We start from the raw sequence: 18,142 nt of genomic DNA, 5'->3' as shown, positions 1-18,142 counted from the left end.
AAATACTGTATCCCAACAGTGAACATAAATAGTTTAATGAGCTTCCATTTTAAGGATTTCTTAGTGAATTACTGCCAAAATGGGGTACGTTGGTGTGACCCTGACTGTGAAATATAGACTGGACTGAACTAAGAATTGTCAGACAGTTGCTTTGGCCTTGTCTGTACCAAAGACGGCATAACCCAACCCAATAACGCCACAGAGAAAAGTTAAATTTTGTCTCAGAGCTAGATTTACTCATGAAAAGAGCCATATGTTCCTGACACCTAGGCTATCACGATAAACATGATTTGAATTGCATTCCTGTCAACCTGTACGGTTTTGCCATACAAAGTACGTTTATTATGCATTTAAAGACGTGTACGACGTACAAGAAAATGTGTACGGAAAAACGCAAATTTGTCAATTATGGATACCATCCGGTGTACACCGACTACCACGAAACGGCAAATCAATCAAGTCATACGAGTTCGCCGCGGAAGCCTCTATGTCGGTAACTTTTTTTTTGTTAAATGAAATGAAATGATCTGCATTTATATAGCGCTTTTCAAGTCAAGACTTCCCAAAGCGCTTTACAGTGTGCTTTACATTTCCCAATAGCAGCCATGTAAGGCGCTAACCTGCTTATTGAGGGCATTAGGGGTTCAGTGTCTTACCCAACGACACTTTGACATGTAACACGGAGGAGCCGGGATTCCAACTGCGATCTCTTGATCCCAAGACGAGCGCTCTACCTCCCCAAACGAAGCGAGCGGTTTGATGTAGTGAAAGGAAGTCCGTCTCTTTTTAGAGAACCGGCTTTTTCGGCTCAACTCATCAAACGGCTCACTTGCTTTGATGCATTATATTACAAATTATTATGTTGTATAAAGAAGTTAAGAACAAAAGGAAGTATAAAATGAGAAAATGAAAAAAAACAGGTTTGTGGTTATCCCTTTAATCAGTATATTACCAACAATAATTTAATGCAGAAAATGAATTCATAATTTGAATAAGAAAATTTATTATTCTACTTAATTATATTTGCATGTATTTTCCAAGCTACTTAGTTTTTGAACTTTTTTTTACAATAAACCTCATTCATGTCGAGCAACTCAGGATCTCACAATAAAATGTTAATTAACAATGTATATGATATAACGAAACACATGTACAATATAACACGTTAAACTACACAAATAAACACGTTTGAAAAAAAATGGTGTAAGATTATTTTGTATTTTGTAATGGAAAATACGACAGTTTGTAAGGGCATGGAGCCGTGGAGGTTGACAGGTATGGAATTGGCATGTTGAAAGGAGACCGTGAAAGGTGAACCTCATAATATGGATTACTGTACTTTTTTGGTTTTGGTTTGTTTTAGTAAGTGTTGTTTCTTTTTCCCTTTTATCTTCTTTGTGTGAATCCGTTTGACTGAATATGTTTCACTAAATCAAAGACTTTCAATTAGAACAGAACAAATAAAAAAAATATTAAAGTTGGTTATTTGCGATCGTGCGTGGGAGTGGCCTACAGTAGCCAACAGTAGTGTTTTGTGACGTAGTGAAGCCCTGCCTCCCTCGATGCGCCACCAGTCAACGTCACGCACTCTCAGGAAATTCAAAGTGCACACAGTCACGCACACACTGGAGTTACTCTCACGGGGAGCGAAGGCATCTTTTTCCTCCAAGGTCACAGAGCTGAGGCCCCCCCTTGTCTGCAGACACATACACAAGCGATTTTATTCTCAGGCAAGGTAAATCAACGTTTGACACGCTTGGATTTTAATTTCCAACCGAGTTTGTGCTGCATTTTTTTAATTCTCCCCGGTGGAGCAACATGTGTAGGCATGGATGAGAAATGTATCCCAAAGCGCTAGGATTAGTGCTTGAAGTCATTCGCTGTGGTGGACCGAATATGTTTCTGTCGTGCGTTCAAGTGTAAGTGAAAATCCCAGCAGCACACCATTGACGCCCAAAGTTAATTGAGTGATGCTATTCTTAGAGCTTGCTAGGCCTTTTTATTCCTTTCTCTATCCTTACATCAGCAACATTGCATCACGTGGTTACAACTTATAACACTTTTAGCGCTTTGTGTCGATTGTTTGCGTGCAACGTACTATTTGATAAGAAAAGATTGAATAAGAATTTCTGCTAAATGTTCTTCACTCTAATTTGTTTGATTTATATCTTTTTCGATGAGAGTCAAATTCAATTTTCAAAATATTTTCTACTCTGTCTCACTTGTCTAAACAAGATGCTATTCTCAGAAACATTTAAATCAGATGTGTTGCATTAAACTGGCTAAAAAGCTACCTATACACGATTTTACTCACCAAATTGTAGAGCGGCGCATTGTACACAGCACCACCGGAAGTAATGTTCTTTACTTTCGGTTTCTTGTGATCAAAGTAGATTATAAGGCTCCTACATGCAGGTGCAACTTGGTATACACTGCACAGGGCTTCATCGTGCCTTGCTGGTGTTTTGGAACAACACAGAACACATCAAAATCCAAGTACCTTATGACCAATACATCGCTCAGAGGCACATGGCAAGGCTGTACACATTCTACTTCAGTAACATGCTTCATAAGTGTTAATACACTTGTTACATTCAGGACACCGTCTGGTCTAATTACTGCAATCTGATCACAAATATTTCTGTCATTCCAGTGTGTAGCCTACTAAATCATATTTTATGGTTTGACAACCTGCTGTGCCACTAAAACAGACACGTATTGCTAAACTTTCAAAGCTACTATGTTCATGGCAACAATATACTGGGTAACTACAGGTAGATCAAATCTAACAACTGTGATAGCACATGTTTAATGTAATTGTGTTGGCTAAAGACAAACTGAAGCTAAACTTACCTTATTAAAGATCGCTCCTTTTTCTATACGGAGAGGGGTTGGACTCTCGAGACAGCGTCTCGTTCTCCGGGGAGAGCGATTGTAACCCAGCCAGAGCTCTGGGAAAGGATTTTCTTTTGTCATTTATTTCTCCTACAAAATTGAAGGAACAGACAAAAAACGTTTTGGGGTGGTTTCTTCAGGTTCAATGCCACATCTGCGATTTTTAATCATCATTTGGCTTCTTGAGGAACGCAAACAATGGATCGCATGTAAAACTCCGCTTCGTGGCTGGTCGGAGGTCAAAACATTCCCGATCAAGCCACTCGTTTATACCCTTTTGTGAAGTTTGGCATCCAGGAACGGCGCACGTCTTTCCCGAACTATATTTCTCTTGATTTTCTTCTATCCTGTTGTGTTTATCGAGGCTAGAAATGCGACTAACGCAAGCCAAGTTAAGCTACCGTAAGTCAAAAACATCACCCTGGTAACTTTCCCTGGTAACTGGGTACCCCTAATGCGGGGGTAAAAGCAGTAGTGGCGTTTGGCGTTGCCTAAAAAGATCTATTAGTAACTGATAACAATACAATACCTTGGATGGTTAAACATCAAATCGACAATCAATAAAGTGTGCTTCCCACCGGGGATCCCTTTTGGGACCAAAGCTTTTTCTCTTATATTTTAATGACATTGAACAGGGAATGGGAACCTATGGCTCGGAGGTAAAATGTTATCGCACAAATTTTATTATATTGTTCCATGCTGAGCCAATGGTCAAACATGAACCTGAGAGAATACCATTATTTTATGGGTTCAGTCGAGTATATGTAGAACACAGTTTAACTACAGTTTACAATCTGTGTGTCACACCAGCAGACCCTGTTTTGGCTGTAAATTGCTAAAAAATATCCTTTGTAAGGAAGCTCCATAAACAATTTAGGTTCACCTTATGATGAAAACTCACAGAACAAACGTTAACCCAAAACAAACATTTCACCCAGAAGGTCTATCAAAGCACCTAGAGCAGGGGTCTCAAACTCAATTGACCTAGGGGCCGCTGGAGGCAGATCCTGGATGAGGCTGGGCCGCATCAGGATTTCCACAAGAAAAGCGCTGATAAAACATTCCAATGTTCTCAAATACTTTTATTTTTAACACAAAATAATAATTAAATAAAAGAATGATCATACAGCAGATAAAGAAGATTATTTAACCTTAAACTTTCTGAAAATGAATATAACATTAAACCTGAACTGTTCTAAATAAGGCTTCTCCTGCCTACTTCTTGCTGCTAGAGACCTGGCAGCGCTTCTTCTCACATAGCCGAGCCACATTTGGCTTGAGGGAGGAAGCAGTGGAGACCCTCAGTAGGGATTGAAGGTGCTCGTCAGTAAGTCTGGACCTGTACTTGGACTTATTGAAGTTCAAGGTGGAGAAGAGCTTCTCACACAAGTATGTGCTTCCACAAAGGCACATGGTCCGCTTGAACGCTGAAAGTTCAGGGAAGCTGGGTGTCAACTCTCTCAAAAATTTCCCAAGCTTGTCTGCTTCTCCACTCACCTCCCTGAACCCTAGCTTTGAGTGCAGAGTTGCACTGCAAGTCAATGAGCTCTATTTGAACCACAGGAGGGGCATCTTGCACATCAAAGGAGAAGGGGTCCGCAAAAATTTGAAATGTGGCTCTGTGCGTCTTGAAGTCTGCAAATCTGTTATCAAATTCCTCCTGTAGCTTCAAAATGGCCCCATCATACTTCTCACTACTGAATAATGTGCCTGCATCCACGAGTGCCTTGCATGCTGGGAAATGGCAAAGGTTTGTCTGAGAGAGCTGGGCTTTCCACAACAAAAGTTTTGTGCAGAATGCTCTCACATTGTCATAGGTAGCACTGACAAGTTGCCCCTGGCCTTGTAGCTTCTTGTTCAGTACGTTAAGCTCATGTGTGATATCAACAAGAAAAGCTACGTCCATGAGCCATTTGGGATCACTTAGCACAGGAACAGCCACCCCTTCCTTCTTCATGAAGTCTTTCACTTCTGCTCTCAACACAAAAAATCTCTTCAGTACGTTTCCCCTGCTGAGCCAACGCACCTCCGTGAAGTAGAGCACATCCCCATATTCTGACTCCATTTCCTCTAATAAAGCACGGAACATTCTGTGCTTTAAGACCCTGGATCTGATTTGGTTGATGCATTTCACTACGACAGGCATCACATTGTCAAACTTGAGGCATCTGCTACAAAGGGCCTGCTGATGGATAATGCAGTGCAGAGCTATGGCCGCCTCCAGACCCTCCGCTTCCAGTTTTTTTTTTATCAAGTGCTACCAGTCCATTCTTCCTCCCTGTCATTGATGGGGCTCCATCGGTTGTTATTCCCACAAAACTCTTCTATGGCAAACCGGCATTCTCAATAGCATGACATAGCTGGTGAAATATTTCTTGAGCGGTGGTCTGGCCATGCATTGGAATTACTGTGAGAAGTTCCTCTATCACTTCAAAATTGTCATCAACACCACGGACATATATTGCGAGCTGGGCAGTGTCTGTGATGTCTGTGGTCTCATCAAGAGCCACTGAATATACATTGAAACATTTTGCTTTCTCATGCAGTTGATCATAAATGTCACTTGACAGTTCAGAAATGCGCTCTGCCATGGTGTTGGCAGAAAGGCTGATGTTTTTAAACTGCCCTTTCTTTTCTGGACAGACAATATGTGCAGCCTGTATTAAGCACTTTTTGACAAATTCACCTTCTGTGAATGGCTTTCCTGCTCTAGCAATCATCTCACTAACTACGTAGCTAGCTTCAACTGCTGCATCATTCTCTTTGGTTGCTTTCTTAAAGAAATCTTGTTGCCTCATTAAACATGTTTTAAGACTGGCAGTCTGGTTGACTCTCTCATCTCCCTGGTATTTTTCGTACTCCTCAGCATGTCTAGTTGTATAATGACGTCTCAAATTCTATTCCTTGTGCACGGCAACTTTTTAAGTGCAAATAAGACATGTTGGCGCGCCCCTGTGCTCAACAAAGAAATATTGCACTTCCCACTTTTCCTGAAATTGTCTGTGCTCATCACCGACCTTTCTCTTCACTGCAGGCTTTGAAAAAGACATGTTTGGGGCTCTGTAATATGTTTTTCCACTTCAACCGCAGTCAGTCTCGGGTTTAAATTCTCGGGTTTAACTTTGCGCATGCGCCTCAGCAAAATGTGGCGACTTTCTGTATTGGTCCGGAGCTGTGACAGCATGAGCTGTCATGCTCATGTTCAAACACAGAGAACAAGACATGAAAGCCCGCTCCGTTTTTTATTAACCACGCATTTTCTGAGCGATTCACTTGTACAGTGTGAGCTGTAGCTTTTGCCGCGACTGAAAAAAAATCGCACAGTGTATACCCGGCTTTACTGTTAAATTTCAGTTTGACCGGGGCACCGGACAGTCTGGCCGATGTCCCGCCCACCAGACCCATATACCTAACCATGATTGGTTCATTCAGCTCCCGCCCACCAGACCCATATCCCTAACTGTGATTGGTTCATTCAGCTCCGCACACAACAAGTGTCATTCATATCACTTTTGCACGCCGGACTAACATGAATAACTTTCATATTAAGACGGGCCGCAAATTATCGTCCTGGGGGCCGCAGTTGGCCCGGGGGCCGCGAGTCTGAGAGCAAATTGATTGGGTGAATGGTTGGAATGGGCGGAGCTATACACAGAACAGGATGTGCGTACCCTTCTTTGCCCAGTGCCATCTGCACTGAAGGCAAATATGTTAGTCTCCTTGTTTGCAGTATTTTATAACATTTTTACACCTTGTTTTGAAAACATAATTTAGTACAAAAATGAAAGACAAAGGCCTCAAAACTCTTGGGTACCTGCGAGATGGAGTCACATTTTAAGTAGTATATTAAAATTGGACACAGGCTCTGTGTCTGAATGTGCTGAAGGATTAGCTTTTGTATGGAGAGCAAGTTTGGCGGTTTTGTTGAAATTTGTTTTAAAATATATGGTGTGGCTCTTTCAAAATCAAACTTAATATTTTTGATTTTTAAAAAAAAAAATCAGATCCACATGAATAAGAATTAAAAGAGTGACTAATTACAAAGTGCTCTGAATATTACTTGATGAAAATAAACATTTTAAATCTGCCAGAAATATTTATATAACTGTGTGTGCTCAAAAAAATCTCGCTTGTATTACCTTATTCAACACATTGTGGGGGTAACACACATCCCACTACCTTAAATCCTATATTTATGAATCAGAAAATAGCGATCAGATTAAAAAAAAAAAAATGGTTAGTGAGTACACAGAATAACCTATTCATAGAGGAAGAAGGAAGACTAAGAACAATGCAAAAGTCTTACTGCATTACTTGCAATGGTCAAAATTGTATAATAGCTTGGACAATGATATTCTGATCTCATTTTGTACATTGTTCACCTTATCGTCAATGACATTAAACACAATTTTAATTCTAGGAATATTGTGTCAGTAAACATTGAAATAAATGTTGTCGATTGATGGCTTTCTTGGCCATCAATCGTGGTGGGGCACTTTGTGCGTCTCAATGACCCCTAGAGCTATGTCGGCGGGAGTCTCGTACTCCTGGCAGGGTTACCCAAGCCGAACAGGTCGAAGGGTAGAGTCCAGACTAAGAGTGATCCCAAAAGCTGGTGGCGGCACGCTTTGAGGCGGTTTCCCACAGACCTGGATCCCGGCAGCCGCCTGCAGTTGTAGGAAGATGCCGGTCGTCTAGGGTCTCCCTTGCCACTGGAACCGTCTTCTCTACAATCAAGATAGTGGCGTTGGGGAAAGCGCACCCCTTACGCCACTTTAAAAACCATCATTGCGCAGGTATCTTCTTTTACCTGAGTCCCCGATCACAATAGTCTGGCGGCGATGGAGTATCCAGTGACGGGAGCAGGTTTGAATGAGCTGGAAGCTCTTAGCTGGACCTCTGCACGTCAGCGGCACAGGGCAAGGGTCGTTAGCAGCTGGGATTGAGTGGCAGCTGTTTCCGGCAGACCCCTGTGCGTCTGAGCAGCACTATTTAGTGGCCGCACTGCTCACCCCAATTGGGGAAAGGCCTAGAAAAGGTGGCCTAAAGATTGCCCACTCAGCACAGTACCCGGACAGGAAACCGCGCCTGTCGGGACATTCCACTATGCGGTCGAAAAACAATAGCATTTAGAATTGCAGCATGGAACATAAGGACACTCCTGGATACCAGTCTGGACAGACCACAGTGCAGAACAGCACTCATTGCCAACGAGCTGAAGCGATATAATGTGGATGTGGCAGCGCTCAGCGAGACCAGACTCCTTGAGGAAGGCTCACTCAATGAAGAGGGGGAGGGTTATACATTCTTTTGGAAGGGATACCCCATGGGCGGACACCATCTTTACGGAGTTGGTTTTGCAATTAAGAACACCCTACTGCTGAAGCTCACAGAGTCACCAGTGGGTGTCAGTGAAAGACTAATGACTCTTCGCATCCCACTTGCAAAATGCAGACATGTCACATTAGTTAGTGCCTATGCACCAACACTGCCATCGAATGATGAAGAGAAGGATCGCTTCTACCAGGAACTCGATGACATCCTCAGTCACATCCCGAGGAATGACAAAATCATGCTGCTTGGTGATTTCAATGCAAGAGTCGGAAAGAACTTGCAAAACTGGGATGGTGTGATAGGTGCCCATGGCATTGGAAAAGTTAATTCCAATGGCATGAGACTTCTTAGTCTGTGCGCGGAACATAACCTTACCATCACAAACACCATCTTCCAACAAAAGAATAAATATAAGGCATCCTGGATGCATCCCAGGTCCAAACACTGGCATCTGATCGACTACGCGATCGTGAGGAGGGCTGACCTGAAGGACGTGCTCATTACAAGAGCTATGCGTGGGGCAGACTGTTGGACCGACCACCGCATGATTCTGACAAAGGTCAGAATGCATGTCCGGCCCCTAGCACGTCAGGGTGGTTCAAAGAGGAAGACACTCAACTGTGCCAAACTCTCCAGTAGCGACACCCTTGACAACTTCCGTTGCTCTCTAGCAGAGAGGCTGGCAAACATTGAGCAGCTGGTCATGTCAGAGGCTGGGATGGATGAGAAGTGGACCTATATATCTACCACCCTCTTTGACACTGCAGCCCAAACCGTTGGTTTTAAAACTAAAAAACACCAGGACTGGTTTGACCAGAATGCCGGAGAGATCTCAACCCTCCTGGACAGAATGCACAAGGCACACAGAGCCACCCTGAACAACCCACAATCTCAATTCCATAAAAAGCTATGGCAAGCCCTTCGTTCCGAGGCCCAGAGAACGCTCAGAAAACTGCAAAATGAGTGGTGGATCTCAAAAGCCAATGAAATCCAGTCTCACGCTGATAGAAGCGATATGCACAGTTTCTATGATGCAGTAAAAACCATCTATGGCCCCAGACACTGCTCACTGGCACCTGTTAGGTCTGCTGATGGAACATCTCTAATCAAGGATCAGGCTATGATAGTGGAGCGGTGGCCTGAGCATTTCAACACCCTGCTCAACCAGCCCACCCCAGTGGACCCAACTGTCCTTTCAGAACTCCCTGAACATCCTACATTGCCAGACCTCGACCTCCCGCCAACTTTCAATGAAATCCTGCATGCAGTCAAAACCCTGAAAAACAATAAATCCCCTGGACCTGACAACATCCCAGCTGAACTTCTCAAGGTAGGAGGCTACCTCTGTACACGGACACTGTTTCAATATATTTCAGAGGTGTGGAGACGAGAGTGTGTCCCGCAACTGTGGAAAGATGCGAACATTGTGACCATCTTTAAGAATAAAGGAGATAAATCCATCTGCTCCAACAGTAGGGGTATCTCTTTGTTGGCCACTGCTGGAAAGGTCCTTGCCAAGGTCATGCTCCGCAGACTCATCTCTAAAATATCGGAACGCGTCATCCCAGAGTCACAGTGTGGTTTTCGAAAGGACAGAGGAACAGTCGACATGATCTTTGTGACACGTCAGCTCCAAGAGAAATGCCGGGAGCAGCACAAGGACTTGTTCATCGCCTTTGTCGATCTTTCAAAGGCATTTGACACAGTGAACAGGGACCTACTGTGGCAAGTCCTGAAGAGATTTGGGTGTCCACCCAAGTTTCTCACCATTCTTGCACAGTTCCATTCAGGGATGACGGCCAGAGTGGTAGTTGGAAGACACAGCTCAGAGCCCTTTGGCGTCGAAACTGGAGTGAGGCAAGGCTGTGTGCTGGCTCCAGTTCTCTTCAACATCTTCCTCGTCTGTGTTACAACACTGCTACGTAGAAGGATGGAGGAGCAGGCTGGAGTTACCATCAACTTCAGGGCTGATGGTAACCTGTTTAACATCAGGAGGCTACAGGCAACTACCAAACTGACTTCAGAGACCATCATTGAGCTACAGTATGCTGATGACTGTGCCCTGGTTGCCCATACACCGGAGGCTCTGCAAAACATTCTCTCGGCAGCTGTAACTGCATACACCAGAATGGGACTGACGATCAACACCCAGAAGACAGAGGTACTCTGTCAGTCCAGTGCTGACCTCTTACCAAACCCAATAACCCTCACAGCAGCAGGGCAACACCTGCTCATGGTGCCCCCCTTTAAATATCTGGGGAGCATAGTGTCTGACACCTGCTCATTGGATGATGAGATCCAGAGCCGTCTCAAGCAAGCATCAGCATCTTTCGGTCGACTAAGGATAAGGGTCTTTCAAAACAACAACCTTAGACTCCACACCAAAATGCTGGTCTACAGAGCTGTATGCATCACGACATTACTGTATGGATGTGAGGCATGGACTATCTACAGCCGCCATCTGAAGAGCCTCGAGACCTTCCATGTAAGATGTCTTCAGAAGATCCTTGGCATCACATGGAGGGACAGAGTGCCGCACACAGAGGTGTTGGAGAGGGCAGGCAGCTGCAGCATGGAATCCATTATGGCCCAACGCCAACTTAGGTGGCTGGGGCATGTTGTTCGAATGCCCAGCCACAGACTGCCACGCCGTATCCTCTATGGTCAGTTACATCTAGGCCAACGCAGTGCTGGTGGGCAGAAGAAGCGGTTCAAAGACCAAATGAAGAACATCCTGAAGAGATGTCGGATAAACCCCTCCTCACTGGAGGAACTTGCTTCCTGCCGAGACCTCTGGCGCTCCCACTGCTCACATGGAGTGGATTACATGGAGGAACAGCGCATGCAACACCGTGCAGCAAAGCGTGCAAAGAGACATGCTCGCCAGGCCACCCCTGCTCCCCCCAGCACCCCCTTCACATGCTCTGTCTGTAACCGCATCTGTGGATCCAGGATCGGACTCTTCAAACATCAGCAGACTCACAATTAAAAGAAGATGGTCATCATCGAATCGATGGACAACCCCAAGCATGACTTTTAGTGAAGCTGTTGTTAACCCTCTACATTGTTAGTGTCATTATATACTGTAATATACAATTTCTACTGACTCTGATGTGGCAACTGACACCTGAATGTAGATTATTTTTACAATTCTCTTGGCTCTTGTGACCTTTAGTGAAGTTGTTGTAAATCTTCTACCTCGTTATTGCCATTATACACTGAAAAAATATAATTTAATGTTTATTGACTCTAAAGTGGCAACTGACAGTCAGCTGAATGTAGATTCTTTCTACCTCCTGGTAGTGTTTGCTTTTATTTAAATTTTGGGTAAGCTTTTCTAAAATTAAAAATAAAATTGATTTGTCAGCTTGCATTCATGTTATCACGGAGATTGCACTGATTAGAATAAGAATTGTCTTTATTGCCATCAATGTAGTGAACATTATATACAAGATTAGACATTATCCTGAAGAGAAAACGTATAACAAAGACTTAAAAGCAAAAAATAAGAATGTCAGGATTTTCTTTTCCAAAAAGCGTATTTTGTTTTCAAGTCCAACACTATTTTCAGTGTTTCTTATACCATATAAAAAGCTTGACAGGCCACCAGGGTCTCAATAGTTTCTGCAAAGGTCCCAGACTTTTTTTTTTTTTTTTAATTCTCTATAGAGTGAAAAAATAAGGCCCGTATATTATAGTAGTATAATACATTTTTTATTAATTCATTTTATGCGTAATACTTTATTATTGGTGGTATATCTGTTAAAGCAACAAAATAATCTGAAGTGCCGTTTTGGAAAGCTGAAAAGAACCAGAATTCCCATCACTTGTAGGTTGCCCTTTACAATAACATATCTGTCAACTTATACGTTTTTACCATATTTTATTTGTTTTTAGATCATTTCTTATTGTGTATGTCAGGTTTGTGGTTGGATATTGCGCAGGGCACACCCGGACACCCTCTGGACCCCCCAGACTGTCCACCCAACGGGGAATCACAAAACATCTTTTTGGGGGTTTGGGTTGAGGTTTGGACTGTATTGGAAACTGTACTTTTCCTGCTTTCACAATTTTCATGATACACTAACAGGAAACCACAAGCATGAAATTACTCTTCAGTTCCCCCCCCCTTTTTCCTGCTTCCAAATGTGTTGCAAGTCCTGAACACCTCTGATATTGGTAAGATAAAAGCAGTTAAGCGCGGTGGGAACAAAAATGCAAACACTTTTTTTAACTCAGATGGGCATTTTTAAGTCGAACCAAAAGCCCCAGTGTGTAATAGTTGACCACTAAATGACACATTTGTCTAATTTGAAGGAAACCCAATACCAGACAAATAGCTAGGGATGTAAAAGAAATGTATATTTAACCACCAATTATTTTTTAATATAAAAATTAACATTCAAATGATGGTTCATGTACTTTTTTCCCCCAGTATTCAAATCAATGTTTTCTTTTCTTACCATAAAGTTTTAATGTAACACTACGAGGCAGAATACACACCCTACTAATATTCTACTTTCACATTTTTAAAGACCCCTCAAACTGCGCACCCCACCTTTTAATGAACCATTCTGACAAGTTTATTTCCTGGATTAGCAGGCATGTAGATGCCAGCCTTTGATTGTGAGCTGCTAATGCTTGGGTATTTATTTCAATTGCAAGTGCAGGAAATTGTTGAGATGATCTTCGAGCCAGCGTGCCATAACTTTCATCGCCATGCGACTTTGAGGTAGCAAAAGGGAGGGAAGTCTGGAAGGGTAACTGCTCAACATTCAGAGGTCGTATTTCCTTTTGGTAAGCATGGAATGGCATACAAGCCCTGCTTGGTTGGATGACAGTCAAATGTTCCAGGGAAAAAAAAGCTTATCATTAATGAATGAAGGTGTGTCTGTTATTTTTATTGTTGTATTCTTGATTCACAATACACACTGCAGCATTTGTAAGTTATTAACCACCGGTCAACTTTCACATTTTAAGTAGCCGTTAAACAAATACTAGCATTTTAAGCGATCCCTGACACGATCATATGAGTCTTCTTGGTAAATAATTCCAGGGTACTTAGAGGGGTTGTGTTACCAGCTATTCCATGACTGATCAAGGAATGGAGATGGTCGGATACAGCCAGCCAATTCAAAAATTTGGTCATCTTTGGAGTTTAACATTTCAAGGGTATTGTTGGCCCTTACAGTTATTGTAAAATCACTTGGTTAAGGCAACAATTCTGAATTGGATCTTGGTACATTCTCTAGTATACTTTGGGTCATTATGAAACAAACGTGACAATTTTCTGTCATGATTACTGATCCGGGGCACCTGAGGCTGTCCTGTTGGCGCCAACAGCCACGGACCCTGATTGGCTGTTGGACTCTTTTTAAACTCCCGTCTTCCTGAAAGAACTCGGCAGATCGCCTGCGAACATATAACCTGCTCTGTTTCTGTCTGATTCCCATTGCCGACCTTTTTTCTGGACCTGTTTTACTTTGCTCCTCCGCCCCGGCCATCGGCCTGTTTTTTCTCGATGTCAACGACTACCTTCGCTCGACACGGAAGTGCCACTTCCTGCTATCTACTACCCGTGACCGACGATCATCGGATCGAGGATGCAAGTCCTGTTCTTCTTCTAAATAAAACTGAGTAAAATGAACGCATTTGAGTCCCGTCTCCGTTCCTGGTCCGGAACAGAAAGTGTTGCAAAAATATAGCGGGGGAAAAAAGAAGTTATTAAATAAAATATATTGGGTAAAAAGAAAAATAGTAATAATGACATGTTTAACCCTACACAAGGGGGGATATTCTTGAGCATATTATGTATCATGTTCATATTGGGAATGCTAAACAAATTCAAATATTTAACCAAAAGTCCAAACACAATATGTTCTTTTGATAAGGTGGTAGGAGAATAGTATCTTACATACTGTATTTGCTGTTAGATAGCATACATCTGGATGTATCTATGTGTATCGTCAAATTCAGTGACTAACACTTGGATTTTTTTTTTACTGTTTTATCTTATAGAATATTCTGTTGTTTTGAGCACTATTTTTGTATTCATCCAAGACTCTATAATTTGAATAAAGAGGAGATAATTAAAAATGTATTCAAGAAATCAGATTCATCAATTAATCTAAAAAATAATTGACCAATTCATTGAAAACGGAAAAAAACCTTCATTAAAGCCCTATTCAGATCACGACCTAGTATTGTCAAATTTGTGATATACTGTCGTTTGGACTATGAAGGTAGCTACCCCAAAGCCCTAGATGTTGCGGTTGTAGTTTGACAACGTTAACTGCTCTACTTCTCGTGGCACTTTAGTGGAAACATGACTAAACACATTTGATTCAGCCACCCAAATGCTGATTGAGAGGTGACAATGATGGCATTCTCGTTGGAGTGCTACACACCTTTGTTTTCATTTGTGGTGAGTGTAAATAAATGCAGGCTCATTGTGCTTTCCTGCTACTGCATGCAAGCCGTACCACACTATTGTTGTTTTTTTTGGCCTGCTTTTGTTGCACATCAGAATGCCATGTCTACCACGCCTTCCACCAATGCCCCCGAAGGTTTGTAAAAGAAAGGGAGGTCTCAAGGTGAATTGTGGGCGGGCCTTTACTTTAAATTCCAGGTCAGAACGTGGGTCAGCATTCCCTGGTATGTTCTCACGCTCCTCCCTTTTTTGTGTAAGATCACTGTGCTGGCAGGTTCTAAGAGGTCATCAAGGTCTGAAATTAGCACCGGGAATTTTGAAAGCAAGTTGGCTAGCAGAACTGAAGGGACTAAAAAGTTGCTTACAAATGCTATTGCTAGTAAATTGGCACGTATGAGGCTGAACAAACTCACTAGTTGGCAAAAACATTTGTAGAAGGATGTACTTGCTATGGTCTGACCTGCATAAAAAGCATCAATATGTGACCTAAATTCCGGAAAACAGAGTGCACCAAATTAATAGCCACATGCACAAATAAAAGGTGGTGTCTGGAATTTGAAACTTTGTTATTCTCTGCCGCCATCTCCTGGCTTAGTCATTATCACAGCCTCAGTCACCTCATTCCTCAAGATTGTGCATATCTTTCTGCGATTTGGGGGTTTGGATTGTCATTTGGAGTGTATTTTAAAAAGGGTTTTCATACTTCTATCCATCTTCATGCTCCACTTACAAAAACTGTGATCACAAGGATAACGTCACTCTACAACAACCCCCCTTTCCCTTCCTGCTTCACAATTTTTTGTGAGTCTTGGTACAGCGTTGTTAAAATCAAAATAAGCAGAAATGTGCGGTGGAAAAATATATAAAGGCTCTTTAAACTCAGTTGGGCATTGTTAACACATAGGAAACAAATAAAATAATCTACTTTTCATTTTTGAAGGACACCTCAAACAATGCAACGCTATTTTAAGTAAGAAACTCAAATTTGTTTTTGTACAAGCCTAAGCAGATTTTAAGGTGCAGTTTTAGACAGCCATAAAATGAACTCAATAACGTTCATTTGTTACATTTTGGAAAATTCAGCGGGGAAATGTTTACTACAAAAAAGTATGACTTTGTGCCGCAAATAGTCTCTTGTTTGCGGTCTGTATCCACAGCTATCAATCTCAATTAACTGGCGCACTAGTCAATTTTAATTAAATTGTTATTAACATATATATAGAGGAGTGCGACAAAAATAATTATTCTTAAATGCTTGGAAACTTTCTCACAAGTCGTGTTAGCTGATTGAATATTTTAGTGTGGCAGCAGTGGACTAATTATCAGGTATATTTTTCTTATCAGGCTGGAACTTGTGATGTCATATTAGGCTGTGATCAATCTAATAACTGTGAGCTTGAGGATTATCATGTTAGTAACCACTGTTGGCATGTATGATGATTTTTTTTTGTATGTAGTAGTAGCAATATTTGGGTCTCCTCTTCATCACTTTGTAATGTGTGCAAAGGATGGGAGAGTTTAAGATCAGTCACATCAAATGTACAGGATGAGAGCCCTTAATCACAAGAACTTTCAAAGGGCTTTACAGAGTACGGACTACCATTACACCATCCCCTAATCTGAAACCTACTGTACATGAGGGCAAGGAAAAACTCAAAAACCTCAGCATGGGAAAATATGGAGACATTGAGAATGGGCTGCACATACGGTAATCCCCCTTTCCAGGATGACCAGCGTGCAATTGATGTCCCAAGGGCATCAGCACACATTATCAACATGAAATATAGGTATTAACAGAATGTCCAGTCGACTCCTTCCTGAAGTCAACATAATTCATAAACTATGGAATTTAAGTGTGTTTTTAACCTACATTTAAACAATTCCACTGAGGTTGCAGATCGAATCTCAGAAGGCAGAGCATTCCACAGCACGGGGGCCCAAATGAGAACGCTCTCAAACCTGTGGATTTCTTTTGGGGCTCTTGGAATCTCTAGTAGACCAGCTTTTCTGGGCAAAGGCTCTGAGCAGTAACATAAAGAGAAATTTAATCAGAAAGATGTGAGGGGGCAAGTCCAGGCAAAATTTTGTATGATACCAACAGAACCTTAAAATCACATCTTTAACTGACAGGGGTGCAGGTTAGCTAAAATCGGGGTAATGTCATCAAACTTTCTTGTCCTAGTTAAACGCCTCGCTGCAGCTTTTCCCCGCAGATCACGATCTTACTCCATAAGGACAGTAGGATCCTCGTTCATTCATTCATCCGCGTCACTAATTGATGAGGCATTTGGCTTGTGAAAGGAGTCGTAGTTACTCCCGCTGTTTACCCATGCTTCATTTAATTTTTTTTCCCTCTGACATCCAGAGCACTTGGCAGATATCACATCATGTTATCACCCGCCGCATTCCCTCGCAATGCTTAGTTTTAATCAAACAGTTTGAATCTCATCGTCCGCACCAGTTCAAAGCTGGCCGCTGGGCTCCGTCGGACAGGGCATAGAGCTGCATTCTATTCAAGCCACGGTACTTAAAATGTAGGAAAAAAGTAGCGGCCTGTAGTCCGACATTTGCGGTAATACTTTCACAATAGTTATAAACCTACTTATGAGAACAATGTGTAAAAAATATTCTGTGTTTGTGTTTTCTTCTCAGTGCAGTGACAGGCTAGCGTCAGTCTAGAGATGCCGCCCCCAGTCACCGGGCTCTCTGTTGTGCCCCCGCCCGACGGCGGTTGGGGCTGGGCCGTGGTGGTGGGGTCCTTCATCTCCATTGGCTTCTCGTACGCGTTTCCCAAAGCCATCACTGTCTTCTTCATGGACATCCAGGTCATCTTCGACGCCTCGAACAGCGAAATCGCTTGGATCTCCTCCATTATGCTCGCCGTCATGTATGCCGCAGGTCAGTAGCGGTTATTTTAGGAACGTTTGGATTTTTGATTATTGATCATTTTTCACGTGACGTCACACGCATCCCCAAATATAAACAGTTGGCCATTTTGGATGGGTTCACCAGACGCGGTTTGATGTCGTCACGGATCCACACTAATTTTGTTCGATCGTCAAATGAAAGAGGGATGTGTAAGGTTATTTTTTGTGATTTCATTGTTTGTTTTTAAGAACTGTTACATGGTGAGTGGATATCAGAGCAAGAACCTCACTTGCAATGCGCCCTTCAAAGATGGTGATTATCCACCATAAACTTTTGTTGAAAATATTGTGCCGTTTCTAGGTCCAAAGAAAACCCAGTTTCCCCGATAGCCATGCCAATAGGAGTGCACTTTTTTGCAGTGTTTCTATAGAAGAGATAGGCTCTGAATTAATGCTATGCAACCGTCAAGGATGGGCCAGGCATGCGAAAACCAGTCCGAAAGATCGCCTTATTTAAACCCTAACCACTTCACCCAACACTTTTTCTTCTAGTTTGTATGCTTATTGTTGTACATCAGTAAACATTTGTTGTCGTAACGTAGCCTGCAACGTTTCA

At 42.4% G+C, this 18,142-nt stretch overlaps 1 protein-coding gene across 3 annotated transcripts in view; it reads left to right on the top strand.

Annotated features, from left to right (window-relative positions):
* Positions 1 to 1,593: 1,593 nt before the first annotated feature.
* Positions 1,594 to 18,142, top strand: part of LOC148357382 (monocarboxylate transporter 2) — a 34,997-nt gene continuing 18,448 nt past the window's right edge. For 2 of the 3 annotated variants that reach the window (XM_088347425.1, XM_088347427.1), the window contains exons 1-2: positions 1,612 to 1,735; positions 17,312 to 17,557. In XM_088347425.1, coding sequence (XP_088203551.1) covers positions 17,341 to 17,557 — 217 coding nt within the window. In that variant the 5' untranslated portion in view covers positions 1,612 to 1,735; positions 17,312 to 17,340. Of the gene's footprint in view, positions 1,736 to 17,311; positions 17,558 to 18,142 lie in introns of all 3 variants that reach the window. The other variant, XM_088347426.1, reaches the window with a different exon arrangement.

This window comes from Urocampus carinirostris, chromosome 11 (assembly GCF_059441175.1).
Source record: "Urocampus carinirostris isolate Australia breed hairy pipefish chromosome 11, RoL_Ucar_1.0, whole genome shotgun sequence".
NCBI classification, from domain to species: Eukaryota; Metazoa; Chordata; class Actinopteri; order Syngnathiformes; family Syngnathidae; genus Urocampus; species Urocampus carinirostris.
Note: the sequence above shows the minus strand (reverse complement) of the source record. Positions and strands in the feature narration are given on the sequence as shown.